This window comes from Thamnophis elegans, chromosome 4 (genome assembly GCF_009769535.1).
Source record: "Thamnophis elegans isolate rThaEle1 chromosome 4, rThaEle1.pri, whole genome shotgun sequence".
Classification (NCBI taxonomy): Eukaryota; Metazoa; Chordata; class Lepidosauria; order Squamata; family Colubridae; genus Thamnophis; species Thamnophis elegans.
In genome coordinates, this window is record NC_045544.1 from 83,512,333 (window position 1) to 83,529,455 (window position 17,123).

General features: G+C 37.0%; 1 protein-coding gene across 1 annotated transcript; it reads left to right on the forward strand.

Moving 5' to 3' along the window:
- Positions 1–1,115: 1,115 nt before the first annotated feature.
- LOC116508025 (proteasome activator complex subunit 2-like) lies at positions 1,116–2,684 on the forward strand (the record flags this gene model as incomplete). The annotated part of the gene is given in 5 exon segments (XM_032216468.1): positions 1,116–1,175; positions 1,177–1,375; positions 1,378–1,440; positions 1,443–1,510; positions 2,514–2,684. Coding segments are annotated over 5 exon segments (561 nt in total), but the record flags the coding sequence as incomplete, so codon positions are not given.
- Positions 2,685–17,123: the final 14,439 nt, after the last annotated feature.

Below are 17,123 nucleotides of genomic sequence, written 5' to 3' on the forward strand. Positions count from 1 at the left end.
TCTGTTTGGACATACAGATGATGAGGAGGAATCCAGTTTTGAAGGATTTTAACTCTTATGTTTTAGCTTGGTTGCTGAATGAGCTAAGGTTTTTGTACATTTAAAGTTATTGTTGATACCATATTGTTTTTATTGACCCTCTTTTCCACTTACAGAGCTAGTTATTTATTTATAAATAAATAATATTTATTTATTCAAAAACATTATTGGTATCTATTTTTATTTTTGAAATTTACCGGTAGCTGCTGCATTTCCCACCCTAGGCTTATACTCGAGTCAATAACTTTTCCAGCTTTTTGGGGTAAAATTAGGTGCCTCGGCTTATATTCGGGTCGGCTTATACTCGAGTATATACGGTACTTGTCCAATATTGCCTAGAATGAAAAAGTGAACAACATTTATTCAAGCACCTTATCACTCGCACTTCACAAAAGTTCATCGCTTTTCACAAACTCATTTTTGATCCTTTTACTCAACTAGCATTCTAACTGTCTGGCTGTTGAAGTATATTGGGACATAAATGAGTCTCTCTTATTTTTCACCTTTACAAGAGCCTTGACTGTCACCTCTGACTTTTAGTTGAATGTTTATAAACTACTATAATACTTTTTTCAATCTTGCCAAGAGCACAGCTTGAAAAGGTCTCCAGTTGGCTAAAACTCCCGAGTTTACCTTTTCTTCCTTAACAAATTCTAATTTGGTTTCCTTCCAGCCTGAACTTCATCACATCACTTTTTGTGTATAATTTTCATTACATCACATATTTATTTTATCTATAATTTTATAAATGATATTCTTGAAATGAATCTTGGATAGTGACACTTCTCACTGTACCAGCACCAGCTTGCTCCATTTAAAATATTAAATTTATTTATACAATAAAATATAATGTGTGTCTCCATTAGAATATACTTAATGCATTTAATCTTCCCATTTTTTGTGAGCAGATGTTATAGGTTATAAGAAGGTGCAAAAAGAAATGCAGAGTCAAACGTGAGGTCGTTTTATACACTGTTCAAAATCTGAAGAACTGGACAGAAGAGCTCCTAAAGAGAATGCCTGTAAAATGTAAAATGTAGATAGGAGTGAGTAGATATCTAAATATTTAAAATTCACTAAACGTTCAAGATTTGACCACTCTTAAAGCTCCTTTGGAGATCCCTATTCCAGACCCCCACCCCACCCCAAGAAGACAAGATGGTTACAGAAAAAGAGGAAAGGGAAGCTTCAAAATGTGCTACCTTGAAAGGAAACGAGGTTCTCATTTCACTTCTGGATCGTGTGAAACCTGAAATTTGTGAGTTTAAAGAAAAATGCATTTTGGTCACAATCTGGATCCAGTTCATGATCCCCAAAATTGAGGATGGCAATGACTTCAGGTGGTGGTTCAGGAGAAAGTGCTGGAACATATCACAGCTCTCAAGATCAAGACTGAAGCTTTCCAACCACCATTGCTAAATATTTTCTGGAGTGTGGAGATGCAGTTGCCAAGGCCTTCAAAGACACTCACATCAGTGGTGGGTTTCAAAAATTTTTGGAACCTACTCTGTGGGTGTGGCCTCCTTTGTGGGAGTGGCTTGCCAGCCATGTGTTTTCTTTCTTTCTTTCTCTCTCTCTCTCTCTCTCTCTCCTTTCTTTTGTCTCTTTGTTATTTTTCCTTTTTTCTTTCATCTCTCTCTCTCACTCTTTTTCTTTATTTTTTCTTTTTTATTTTTTTATTTCTTCCTTTCTTTCTCTTTCTCTCTCTCTCTGTGTCAGTCTGTCTGTCTCTGTGGGGGGGGGAGTGGTGGGTTTCAAAAAATTTTGGAACCTCTTCTGTAGGTGTGGCCTGCTTTCTGGGTCCACTGGTGGAACCTCTTCTCACCGGTTCAGTAGATTTTTTTTTTTTGAATATATTTTTTATTCATTTTCACATTCAATTTTACACTCACTTATATACTGGATATTTGCTATAAGAAAAGAAATAAAATAAAATAAAAAAGAAAAAAGAAAACACGATTCATCATCATTCAGCATAAGACAAAACCCCACCTGACACTTCCAACCTCCATACACCCCATCTTCCCCCTCCAACTTTCCTTTCCTCCCTCTAACACTCCCCTTTCCTACTTCCCTTTCCCCTCAAACCTTCCTTCTTACACCCTCCTTACATTCCCCTCTCACTCCCTCCTTGCTCCTCCCTCTTCTTTCCTTCTACCTCTCCCCTTGGTGTATTCCTTTATTCAACTCTTATTTATTAGTATTGAACTATAAAGATAGAAAATAGGAAACAAAATATGATAAAAAGAGAAAGAAAAAAAAAACCAAGGAAAAAAATATAAAGAAAGGAAAAAAAAAGAAAAGACAACCGTATACAAGTGCATTCTTCTTCTTATTGAAACTATATTACCACCCACCCACCCACCCCCCATAGGTCCCCCTCCCTAGTCCCCCCCGACTTCCCGGTTCGGTAGATTTGACGAACTGGTTCTATCGAATAGGTACGAACTGGTAGGAACCCACCTCTGACTCACATGATGGACTACCTGTGTTTGGTTCACGAACATGATGAAGCCATTTACCAAGAAATGCAGATCATGTTGCTTGATATCCATGGATTTTATACTGAGCTGTACCACATTCTAAGCAAAAGCCTGGAGACATTGACCAATCCAAAGGGCAAAGAGAAGCTGTCCATGTACTAACAGGGGAAAAAAACATTAAAGGACAAACAGGCAAGGAATCCTGTATGGGTTCACAGTCTCTTTGTGCTAATGACACAATTTGCCAGAATCCCTGAACCCTTCCTTGCAGGGGAAACTCATTGCAACTTTTTCTGTCTCTTTTTTGAGGGTGTCGGGAGAACATAAAAATACAGGGTTAGAAAGAGATCTGAGATATTTAGAACCCAGAAGGAGGGAGATGTCTGGGAAAGAAGCAGAGAGGGTAACCAAATAAAATGTTTCAATCAAAAAAAAGAAGAAGTGAGTAAGATAGAAGACAGCAGAAAAAGGACTTTATGGAAATACTACTGAATAACTATCAATGCATAGACTGAGTTTTGTAAAAGGCATACCCCTGTTCATAAACACAGAGCAGAATAACAAGGCAAGGTGTTAATCTTGTTACAATTACCAGTCATAAACGGTACGTGTAAAAGCATATGAAATAATATGTTTTCTCGGAACTGGAATTGTGATGAGAGAAACTAGAGCAAGCATTTTTCCCATCTGTCCAGTAAAGTTCCCTTCCTCAACATGGTGTGTTAACCCTAGATTTCCTAAAGTTTCTATTAAAATTATTATTAGCATTTGGGATAAAAACTATTAGGTATGTTCTCCACCTTGAATTACTTAAAAGTAATATAGATGAAATAACAATCTAATGTAATTAATTAATCGATTTATTTATTCACGCTGATTAAAGATTTCATCAGTGGATTTTAGTAGCTCTGGGGAGAGATCATTTTCATGTGGGCTATGCTCACAGCAGGGATTTATAATCCCTTTCTCTCAACTATGCACTGGGGGAATTCAATCTGGTCCTTCTGACCACCAAAACCAACTGGACTATTGCAAATAGTTTGAATTAAAGGAAAAGTGAAGTATTTATTCAAATGATACACAACTTACAATTTGTCATGTTATTGTAACTATGATAAGACTCTGAAATGGGACGATTAATGCTAAGAAAAATGTTGTCAATGAAATACAGATAGCAGACATTATTATCCCATTCAATCTTTAATATTTAGTATTTAAATATTTAATTTAATCCATACAATCTTTAATCAGTATAAATCATGTAAAATGTGTTAAAGTGTCTTAAGAGAGATGACTGAAGTAATGGAAATCTAAAATTGAAAAGATGACGCACTAACAGTGAGGCCCAAGTTTGTATTGTATAGATTGTCCTTAATTTATGATTATAACTGAATCTACATTGTGATAGTCATAAAGCTGCAATTCACCACATGACCAGATCTGATTTTACTACCTTTTTTGTGGTGGTCATTAAGTAAACATAGCTGCCGTTAAATGAATGGTGTGATGAGCCCATTGTTCATTATGGGAAAGTTTTTGTCAAACTGGAAATACAATTCAGTTTCCAGCAAAAACATCATAAATAGCAGTCACATGATCATGGAGTGCTGCAAACAGTCATAAATATGGGCAGTAGCCAAGCTTCTTAAAAATGATCACTATGGGTGGACATAAAAGCCGAGGTAGCGCAGTGGTTAGGGTGGAGTACCGAACGCCACTACAGCTGACTGTTATCTGCAGTTCAGCGGTTCTAATCTCACCGGCTCAAGGTTGACTCAGCCTTCCATCCTTCTGAGGTGGGTAAAATGAGGACCCAGACTGTTGGGGGCGATATGCTGACTCTGTAAACCACTTAGAGAGGGCTGAAAGCCCTATGAAGCGGTATATAAGTCTAACTGCTATTGCTATTGCTATTACATTGAAACTTCAAATCTGGGTTATAATGAGCTTTTGGGGATCGGTAACTTCACAGTTCCTAAGTGACTGGTGATAAGTTAAGAATGCCTGCATTACCTTTTCCTTAGTTGCATTCTTTTCTTAAATTTCTAATTTAAATACATGGATACTAATGTTAAAAAAATGAATACTACTAGTATCCTTTCAAGCAGTATTGCCCAATCTCTGTCCTCTTTTTAGCTTTGCTGGCTAAGAATGATGGAGATTGTAATCTGGAAGAAAAATTGTTGCAGTAAACAGATTCTGAGGACTATTGTTGGGGTGGAGGAATGAGAAACACGGAGAAGAAATCCACGATTCAATTAGCTTCTAGCTTCAACTAGTTTTTGGATTGCTTGTACAACTCTCAAGTAAAACTTGAAATTCATCAGTTTGAACAAGGGAAGAGATTTCAACTTGCCAGTGTAATGTGGCAAACTCTGCCTCTTCAAATCTGAGCATTTCAGGATGGATTTGGCACTACTGAATATACTGTATATTTTCGTATTAAGATGAAAAGTCTTGAAGTAGGCATACAGCCATTCTTTTTAATTTATCTTTCCTATCACTCCTGTCCAGAACCTGGCAGAGACTCACTTTTGGCAGTGCAGGAATCTTTCCTCAGCAATAGCTTTTTCACATGGGTCTTCTGCTCCAATTCTTTAGAAGATATTGCTCTGTTCATCCTTACCTTCATCACCTCTTTTGCTTTATCTCTCACTACTGCCATCGTTTAATCTGTGCTTCTTCAAGATAAGGAATTCCACATCTGATTACCACCCTGCTTTTCTTATTGCTGGCAGCGCTCCTGCTTACAATCTTGAGATATTTTTTTGCATATTTGCTGACAGCTTTCACTATTATATCAGTCACTGCCACAGAATTAAAATTAGGAACCTATCCTATGATTCCTGAAGTGTGTTGCCTAGCCAAAACAAATTGTGCTTTATTTATCTATCAATCAGTTCAAAATTAGTACGCTGTGAACTGTAATAGTGCAGTATAATTTATATTATAAGCAATATTGTGATGGAAACTGCAGCAAAATACCTTTTTAGTTTTCAACATTTGAATGGTAAATTATTTCTCCACATGCCTTTGTTGGAGACAAAACTGCACACAAATTTCTATTGTAATAAAAAGTTTTAAACCTGATGCTTGATTTGGTCTAGATCTAATTTTCATATACAGACAGACACAGACAGACAGACAGATGATGTCTGCTATCCATCTTTCTGTTCGAGTGGGGCATCACTAGCCCCAAATCTGTGAGTTTTATAACTGAGATTTCAAAACTAAACCACTTTGATCTTAGAATGACATTTGAGTGATAGCATTGCTTTTATGACATACATGATACTTTTAATCCTTATTTCAATTGCTATGTTTTGACTTAACTTTTTTATTCTAAGAGCGTAGGAATATTCTTATTTATTCACAGAACAAGTGTGTTAAATAAATTAGATGTAACTTTCTCATAGGCAGCTGTTCTGACCCCCCATCTGGCCTGTGAATAACGCAGACACAGGCTTGGCTATTTGCCGCTCTTTAATCACAGGAATTACAACTCCGTTGACTGAAAGCCCAGACAACACTCTCATGCAAGAAGGGTTAACAGCAACCCAAACCAAACAGAACGGAAATACAAAACAGACCACACAAGAGTTCCTCAAGACTGTTACAAACAGTTGTGTCCTGCAAAAGGACCCCTCCCAATTTCTCACTTATATACTCTCTTGGGAGGGGCCAAGCCACAACCACCTAGGCTTGATTATCTCTTAAGAGTGTGCCTCCACAGCTGCTGCTGCCGTTTCTCTGCCCTTCTTTGCCTGGCGTCAGGAACAAACTGCCTTGAGTCCTCTCCACTGCTCCATGGCTCAGGCATTTTCTGGTGGCCAACCAGCCTCTCTGGTCCCTGCTCTGAGTCTGAACCCTGTCCAGGGTCCTCCACATCTTCCATAGCAGACTCAGAGGGTTCCTCGCTATCCGAATCCATCAGCAGCTCAAACAGATCTTGCTGGGCCACAACAGGCAGCTATTTAGAATCATGAGTAAATAAGATTTTTTTTTATTCAGGATGTCCCATTTACATATCTATATTAATTGATATGAGTTTGCTATGTTATTATTTATTCACTCACTGCAGATTCAGAGACACAACAATGAATCTGTGTACAGATGGGAAGTTGAACAACTAGCCTCTGGTGCAGCTGGAACAATCTTGAACTGAATACACTCAGAACTGTAGAGATGATCATAGATTTTAGGAGAAGCCCTCCTATTCTACCAGCTCTTACAATGCTAGACAACACAGTATCAACAGTAGAGACCTTCAAGTTTCTAGGTTCTATAATATCTCGACTTAAAATGAATACCTACTGTCAAAAATGTCATCAAAAAAGCAGAACAAAGAATGTTCTTCCTGCACCAATCCAGAAAACTCAGACTGCCCAAGGAGTTGATGATATAAAGGAATTATTGAGTCTGTCACTTTAACCCAACAAGGCAGACACAGAGTTCAACGGATAGTTAGGACTGCAGAAAAAATAATTGCAACCAGCCTGCCTTCCATTGAGGACCTGTATACTGCACAAGACAGAAAGAGGGCTGTGAAAATATCTATAGACCCCTCACATCCTAGGTATAATCTGTTTCAACTTCTTCTTTCAATGCTACAAGGCTTTCTATGCCAAAACAACCAGACACAAAGACAGTTCCCCCCCAAAAAATGCTATCACTCTGCTAAACAACTAATTCCCACAACACTGTTTATGTCAAACTACCTAGTAAGGCTGTGTTACCTATTATCCTTTTCATCTTTTCATCTTTCCTATTACCTATTTTCTTAGCTTCTTATGGCTATAACTTTGTTGTTTGTATCTCATTATTTATGTTGGTTGTCTTTATTTAATATCCTATTATTATTTATGTTGCATGCTTATTTAATATCCTATGACCATCACTGAGTTTGTATCTTATGATTTATAATTATTGTATTTTATGATTATGATCATGATTTATCACTTGTTGCTTGTATGTACACTAAGACACAAATTCCTTGTGTGTCCAATCACACTTGGCCAATAAAGAATTCTATTTTGAGAGCTCTTTGTACATGGTTAATGGCCATAAATTTTTGTACTCTAGAATGCAATATCAGATTCTTTTATAGCATTCCATAGCAAATATGCAAATGTCATTATACATAACTAACTATTTTGAACAGTGAAAGAGCATTTATTTAGAAAAACAAAACTCTGAATTCCCTAAAATAAAAGGTTTTAATTATTCTTCCACATAGAACTTCTCCATCTATCCAAAACACCCTTGTGAAATAGGAATATATAATGATGGTAAAAAGTCATCAATAATTGCCAAAATTGACAAATCATATATGCTGGAAATGCCATGAAAGTTAAGGAACAATCTGCCATGTATGTGTTTTTCTGGGGAGGGTTGCATATGGTGGACATACAACCCCCCCCCCCAAAAAAAATATTCTCTCCAAAAAGACATACCCAGCACTATTCAGAGAATTTTAGGCATTACATTTGAAATGAAGCCACTTTTTTTAATTAGTTATAATTCCAGAATATACCAGTAAAAACGCTATTCCTTATTAAGACGCTGTAGGATCTGGCCAGCTAATAAGAACTAAATTTCCACCTAGAACAATTCATTCCAATAAACCTTGGCAAATTTGAGATGTGTGGTCTTCAATGGACATTCATTCCCCAGACAGTCAGAGTTGAAAATTATACGCCTTAAAGTTGCCAATGTTGAAAACCCAGGTTTATTCTGAATATATTTTAACCAATGGCTGCCTGTAACCACTGTAGCATCAATTGTGTTCCATGCAAAACAATATCTTGATATACTTTGTATTGATTGAAAATGTATGTGAAATATTTCTTTTAGGGAAAAGTATCAGAAAAAGGGGATCATTCCCATTTTCCTTCAATTGCATAGATTCCGTTTCTGTTGGAGGTAACAAATCCAACAAGACTAATTTTTTATGATCTACTGATCTACTGATCTAATTGGTAGTGATGGGGAGTTAAGGTTTAACTCTGTGTCCATTGTGGTCATTCACTCTGGCTGCTCTTTGTCCAAAGGATTACTAATCTTGCTTTCCAGGCACACACACCACAGAGCCCATGCTATCTGAATATTTCATGGAAGGATATAGTTAGCTAGGTGTTAGTCTCTGCTTATTCCTAGCACGTATTTGCTGGAAATAAATCCCCTTTCTGTTATTGTTATGAAACCTGCTTCACTAATCCTTGCTCAGGTTAGATTCCTGCTCTCAGGAGAGAGAGAAAACAACAAACCCACAAAACACTTCAACCACAATTAATGTCCTTCAATGTCTTTCTGGCAAGCCTTTCCAGGATTAATATTAGTTAAATGGTTTTATTCTGCTTTTGTCTTTCAATCCCCACACCTTTTAAATAACTATGCTATTGTCTAACTGTTTTTAAGCTACTGTTAATTTATTGCATTGTTCTGTTATAAAGCACCATCAGGTTTACAAGAGGGAAGAGGTAGAGAAATAGGATTGTTTTATAGGCTAAAAATCACAACTATTTCTCAAAAACAAAGGAACACAAAAGCTGCATGCCAGAGTTGATGGGTGACAGTTATCTCATCCATACTTGGCATAACAGTTATGCCTTTAGGCATGAAATATTTTCTACATGTTTGTTTATTTAAGGTCCCTCCTTGGGTTATGTTTTCTAAAGATATTTCTCTTTAGAATCTATGTGTCAGCTATTGTTTTGCAATCCTTCCCAAAACAAAACTTAAGTTATCTGAATTGGTAACAAAATTCAGTACTTATAAGTCATTCACAAGACAGTTTGCAGAATTCACATCTGCCCATAACAATCAATAAAGTGTTATTGATTCAGATTTTATAACTTAACGCTACTTTCATTATACTTCAAAATGAGAGGATTTTAAACCAGTAGTAGAAAAATTTCCACAGTACTCACAGCCTTTATATATTCCAAGGACTTAAAAAAAAATAAGAATAGAAAGATATAATGAATTTGTATGTGCTTAAGACTCATGTTTATATGTGCTTAAGAACATGTTTAACTTGGATGGGTGTCAACATTCTGCAGCATCGGCTTGGTAATTGGTGTTCTTCAAAACAGCTGATGGGATGTACACTGATTCATGAATGAGTCTGCATGTAGAAGTTTTATTCCATTGAAAAATATAATATCTTATTTTTTTAATAAAAATGACTATATAGTAGTGATGTACTTTGAAAACACGATAAGATTCTGATCCCAATCTGACAGTTAAACAAATAGCATGGCATAGTGTTGATGTCTGGAGCCCTAAAGGATGAGCTACCTTGGCCAATACTTAGCATCCTCTTTGCATATAACCACAAAATATTCTTCAAACAGAAGTTTGTCAAATATAATGCTATTCTCTTTGTGGGGAGGGTTGATTAAATGTTTTAATAACCCAAGTGCTTTTTCACATTTTTAGTTAATGGTTTGTAATGTAATGCTTTGGGTTCAGTCCCAGAGAGGTGTTCCAAAGATCATAGAGTTGTGGAAAAGCACCTGTCTGCAACTTCTTAAAGCAAAGTTTTCCCCCTCTTCCTGCAATCATAGAGTTGCTTTATTTTTATTTTTATTTGTGAAAAGTTTTGTTTTCATTTTCATAGGGTTGCTTTCATTGCCACACAAATCCTGTGATTGCTCTAGGGCCGGGATGGCATGCAGCTCCCTCTCTGTGGGCATGCCAGTCATAGTCCCAGCCTGACTCAGCGCACATACACATGCCTCCCACCGTCCAGCTGGTCTTTGGGTCTCTGCCGCACATGTGCAGAGCATTCACCGATCTCCACAGTTACCTCCTCGTGTGCCCTATTTTTCGTCCCCCAGTGTGCCCTACTTTTCTCCGATCTCCACAGGTGTCATCCTCTGCATGTGCTTCTCCATGGCAAGAATGGAGGAGAAAGCCAGGGTGCACTGGGGAGAGAAACCGAGGAGTTCGCAAGCCCCCACCCCTGAACCCCATTTTGGGCCTGAAAAGCCTCCTCCACCAACCTGGAAGCCAAAACGGGGGGCACATGCACAGGGGGACTCGCACTGCATTTTGGGGATTGGGGCATATGCGCATGCATTCACACACATGCATACATGCTTTGTGCTCTCGGCACCAAAAAGGTTAACCATCACTGCTCTAGGGAATTTTAAGCAGATTCAAGTTCTATGTTTATGCCTCAAGTGCTCAAAAGCAATTTTGGGGGGGATCAAATCCAAGGAGAAGCCTTAATAATTAACTTTTACTTTATCAAAAATTGTTTTGATTTTTAAATAATTGTACAAATAAGAAGTTTAAAGTTATTGTTTTAAACATAGAGATTCTCTTTATTTCCCATCTTGAGATCCCTCTCAGAAAAACAAATACTTAGAACTGGAACTTAGAACTGAAGACTAAATTAAAGCTTAAATGCACAGATAGTTCCTCAAGCTGTTTTCCATTCAGAAATGTAACAATAAAATCAGTGCTAAATTGATTACTAGCTCATTAATCAAGACTATCATTTAAAAATTGTGTAAATCACTCCCATAATTATCCATTCCACACACAGACACACAATCCAGGAGGGCGGGGGGAAGAGTTTAAGGATAGATATAAATTTGGATTTTGAGGTACTCTTTGTCCTAAGGTCTCCCACGTCCTCAACATTTCTGGATTATAACTTTCTCTGGTCTTATTTTTATGTCTCAAGAGAAATGCCAGGGGTCCTCAAAGGGGTCTCCTGACTGAAAGGGTGCTAATGATAGTGAAGTAGTTAAGGTTGGAGAAGGCTACATTTAATGCCCATGCTTTTCATGTCTTCTTCTTGGTTAATAAATGCATGCTATAAATATTTTGTTATTCTGCTTGTATTTTCTTTTATTACTAATATGTGTACCATAGTATTTATTCTAGTACTTATTTTTCAGGAAGAGAAAGAGGGAAAAATGGGATATCTCAGATGGGATGAAGTTGAAACACCACATCAGTGAAAGAAAAAAATGTTGTAAAACCCTGCTTTGTCCTCTGTTTCATCTTAATTAAAATAATGTCAGTGAAAATAACAGACAAATGCTTATGGTTCTCCTGACAGTGGATCCCCTCATTCTTAGGAAAAATTGACTCAGATTTATTTTACTTTTATTTTATTATTTATTATTTTATTTTACTAAATATATATGCTGGTCATCTCACTCTGAATATCCACTCTGCACTACTTTTAAAATCTAGTTGGGTTGTAGATGAAATGTAAAAAACTAATTTCACCACTTGGTACTATATCCCACTGCAAAACAAAATAATGGACTTGTTTATTATTTTGTGATCAAAGTATTTGAGTAATTAAGATATAACAGAAGAAGACATCAATCAAATTTCAGAAAAGATATAGTCATTACACTGAATTTTTTAAAAAGTTTTGCAAAGCTTTTTACTTTCCCCAAAGGAACATCTGGTTAATTTGTAGAATAATATTTTATGCAGGCTGTGTAAGATGCTTGTTTATTTCGTGATGTTAATAGCTATTTAATTCAAACACCTGAGTCAATAGAGAGAAAAACATGGCACTTTTGATTATGGATATGATCCTGCCTTTCATAAATGTTGCAGAAATGAATAATATACATTGTGAGTGGTTTTTTTTTCAATTAACACTTTCATATCTGCTGAGTGAGGGAACATGGCTAAAGTGGAAAGACAATGGAATATGATCACTCTTTAGCTGAATCATGAAGTCTGTGTTTTTAGTTGGAAATTTAATCCCTTATGTGTGTTACCTGACAAAGATACATTCCAAAGTACTTTAGGGATCATATTTCCCTTGGTTATTTACTTTAAAATATAGGTCCGTATATATTTTTTCTAAATAACTTTTCCAACCTGGCATCTCTAGATGTGCTGAGAAATTGTAGACCTAACACATCTGGAGAACACCAGATTTGATAAAGTGGGAAAATCAATTTTGCGATCCATGAACTTGGGTCACTGCAAAGATTAGGACAATATACTTTTATTACTATTAGATAAATGGCATTGTACCAATAGCAATAATAACAATACACAAATATAGACATAGCCTTTCTTTGTGGCTAGCCTTTCTTTCTTTCTTTGTGGCTAGTGGGTATTTATTTATTTCATTACGTTACAATAAAAATACACACTGGGTAGTTCACTGATAAAAAAATACTGAGAACAATGAAATAGTGCAATGATTAAAACAAGAAACAAAAGATAGCACAAACTGGGCCACAGGCAAAGCAAACCGAATTATCCAAAAGGGGCTTCAATTTACTCTCACCAAGGGCTTGGGCAAAGAGGCAAGCCTTCAAGGCTCTCTGACATATCAGCAGTTATTTCTAGAACTTTGATACCATATCATGGGCATGTCACATAATGGCTTCTGTGGGAAGAATGCTTGCCTTTTTTTTAGTGTAACAATTCATAACATACATTTGCCAGGATATAAAGAGTTATCGCCAATTCCCCATCGCCAATTCCCCATTGTCTCTTCAAGCTGCATAAAAATAATTCCAGCTACAACTTCCAGCTTTGGTTTGTCTTTTTTTTTTCTAAATAGGCTAGCTTGCTTCTGTTGCTTTTCTCTATATGTGAAAGGATTTGAAAATTAAAGTCAAATAGAAGGAAACATGGCAGTGGTGGGTTTCAAAAATTGTTCGAACCTACTCTGTGGGTGTGGCCTCCTTTGTGGGAGTGGCTTGCTGTCCATGTGACCGGATGGGAGTGGCTTGCCGCCCATGTGACCGGATATGAAGATGCCGACGACACTTGTCAGAACCACCTTAAATTACCTCTCACACAGCACTGGCATGCATAAGAATATGATATAAACTTGTTTTTTAAAAGGCATCTTTGGTTTGCATTAAAACAACTTCAACACACGCAATGTTCTGATTGCACCACAAACGCAGTAGTCATCCTTACCTTTCACACAGGCACTGAGTTTTATAAATATGAGCATGATAGTGTAGAATAATCATATCCAAGGACCAGTGGTGGGTTTCAAAAAATTTTGGAACCTCTTCTGTAGGTGTGTCCTGCTTTCCGGGTCCACTGGTGGAACCTCTTCTAACCAGTTCGGTAGATTTGATGAACCGGTTCTACCAAATAGGTGCGAACTGGTAGGAACCCACCTCTGAAACATGGAGATGTCAAAGGGAGGACATTGTGCTCTCTACTACTGCTTTAGAAGCTGACTTTGGGTCAGCCACTCTTTCTCAGCCCAACCCACCTCACAGGGTTGTTTTTAATAGATATTGCAGTTTCAATGTTCTGTGAGTAAACCTGCTCAGTAAGCACAAATAGGGGGAAAAAAGCAATTTAGTAAAAACGTAATTAAAAACTAAAGCAAAATTACTAAAAGCATTTTTAAAAATAGCACCATATGTCTGGATGTAAAATTGTACCTTAACTGTTTCGTAAAGGAAGAGGGAAGTGGAACCAAAATAACTCCTCCCTTGACTAGGAGTAACACAAAAGAGTGCTTGATAAGGCCTCATAAAATAAGGCTATCTTCAGAAAAGCCTCTCTGCGATCTTAACAACCTCAACAAGAGAGATAATCATCCCACTGATTATCTGGCCACATGCCCTCTAGGATTTTAAAGTTTAATACCAATTTCTTCAGTTCTTTTCAAAACAATGCTGAACTAGTGAAGAGTTCAACAAAAGTCAGCAAAGTCCACATTCTGAGCAGAGAGTACTGCTGATTTAAAAGAGGAATCAAAGAGACCATCTACCTTAAGATTAAACAGCCCTTTCTCAACAGAGGGGAAGGGATACCACACCATCTATCTCTTATTTAGAACAGTTCCAGCAGTTCAAAGAAGTTTCTACATCCATTTGCTCTATTCAGGTAATGCCCAAATGGTCTCAACAACTCTCAGAGAGAATGCTAATGACCAGATGGCTGCAAGAAGTATAAATCTTTCTATTGTCTGTCATTCAGACAGAACTGAAGAAACTTCTTGGATGAGAAGCGAAAAACCTCTTCAAGGGAAAACAAAGAAAGTTGTCTTTTGAAAAAGCACCTTTGGGATCAGGGGTGGGTTCCTGCCAGTTCTAACCTCTTCTATAGAAGAGGTTCCACAAATCTACCGTGCCGTTTAGAACCGGTTCCAGTTCCCTCCTCCCGCCCGTCCGCACATCATCAAGATGAAGAGCAAGACAAGGAATTCTGGGAGTTGAAGTTCACAAGTCTTAAAGCTGTCAAGTTTGAACACCCCTGGGATTTTTTTCTAAAGGATTAGTGGTGCAAGGGTCTTGTAACTTGTCAGCTTTAAGACTTGTGTGCTTCAAATGCCAGAATTTATTAGCCAACATTTTGGTTGCTAAGCAAGAGCGTTGTTAAGTGAGTTTCACCACATTTTACAAGTTGGCCATGCCCACCCAGTCACATTGCTGGCAAGCCACTCCTACCCAGTCACATGGCCAGCAAGCCACTCCCACAAAGCAGGCCACACCTATAGAAGAGGTTCTAAAAAATTTTGAAACCCACCATTATTTGGGATGTAATTATTGCTAAATCTGAGTGGCTCTGGCATAGTTGTACCTAGTGAATTAGACATAACTGGACAAATATGTTCCTTTGCCACAGCCAGCATCGAAAGAAGTTTAAAAGTATTCCCAGGCAATGGAATTGCTCTTTCAAAAGTGTTGTAACACCACCCAGTTATTTCTATTTAACCTTCCTGATCAGAAAGGACCCAAAACATTGCTAACTAGATTCTTTAAGATTAAAACCTAAAAAACAGTTGATGAAAATGCCATGGATGAAGTTATCAGAACCTGCTGAATATTCCAAGAAAACTAGTGGAGCTGATGATTCTTAGCATAAGTGTCCTCCAAAGAGGCCCAAGCATTCTCAACCAAGATTCCCATTGAAATATAATCACTGCCTTTTAAATGGATGGAGAATAGTGAGGTCACCACTTTCCTAATGTTCTAAGGTGGAAATGGTTGTAATTAAGACTGGTGTTAAGCTTTGTTGAATCAAGAAAAAAAGTTATGTAATACAGGACTATAAGGAATCAACTTGTCATTGATTTAATGAAGGGCCAAGAGAACAAATGATAAATAACATTTTACAAACCTATTTACATTATCAACCTATACACTTAAAGGAATTCCAAATAACAGGACAGACAGTAACCTGAATTTAAAAAATTGATTTCTAACATGAATCAGATATTCCTTTTGAATGAAGAAGGGATCTTTATCACGTCTAGGAAGAAGCATTCTAAAACACATACACAAATAGGCACCCACATCCCTTTGCATCAAAGCAAAAATGGATGCATATTTTGTTTTGAAACTTAAAAAAAATCTTTCACTGACAACTGCAGACAAAGTAAAATGGTAAATCTACAAGATTGCATGCTGCTGCATATTATGAAGACGCATGAGGGCATTTAAAATAATTTGTGCATAAAAAGAATAAAATTATTGGTGAAAAATGCACAGGCTACCCATCTATATACTATCATCCTCCAGCTATATTAGAACTAGATTAGAATCTTTCCTTAGTAAATATTCACTTCCTGTGAAGTGTATGATCAAAGCTGTGATATAATCAGTAAAGCAAAGTAAGGCTCTGTAGTATTTTCTGAATGGAAAATCTCTATAAGAAATGTATAAATGTTGCTCTAAAATATATCAAAGACAGACTGAATATAAATGAAACAATTTGTGATAGTGGCTAATATCTGTAGCTCAGATGTAGGATGAGGATGGAGGTTTGTTCTCCAAGCTTGTGGGTTGGTTTCCAAACATTTCATTATCAGACTAGGTAACATCTTCAGTGAAATTCCAATGAAGATGTTACCTAGCCTGGCAACAAAACGTTTGGAAATCAACCTGCAAGCTCAGAAAATGAACTTCCACTCTCATAAATCAAATAACATTCTACAGCTAAATTACAGGAACTGGGCAGGGCTAGTCTAGTGAAAAGAAGGACCAGGGAAGACATGATAGCAGTGTTCCAAAATTTGAGGGGCTGCCACAGAGACGAAGGGGTCAAGCTATTTTCCAAGGCACTTGAAGGCCAGACAAGGAATAATGCATAGAAACTGATCAAGGAGAGATTTAACCTAGAAATAAGGAGAAATTTTCTAACAGTGAGAACAATCAACTAATGGAACAGCTTGCTTTTGGAAGTCGTGGGACTTCATCACTGGAAGCTTTCAAGAAGAAACTGGATTGCCATTTGTCAGAAATGGTGTAGGGTCTCCTGTTAGACAAAGGAGGTTAGACAAAGTCCCTTCCAACTTTGTTAATCTGTTAATGTAATTTTATGCTATGGTGTTTTCACGTCATTTAGTCATTGTAGCAATATGTTTTTATTGGGGAAAGAAGCACCCAAAATGAGACCCTTCTGTTGAAACATATTTTTCCATATAATTCCTATCTTATTCTGAGCCATTCTTATCTATATCCAGGTATTTTTGAAAGCTATGATTGGCTGTGTTTGATTATCAATTCTATCTCCCTGAATATTTCTGGTCAGTGTAATTGTGCATTCTCGATTGAAGGAGGTGATGAGAATTATTTCATCTATGTAAGTCTATTTTTTATGGTGTCTTTACTGATTCCTTCCATTTGTGAG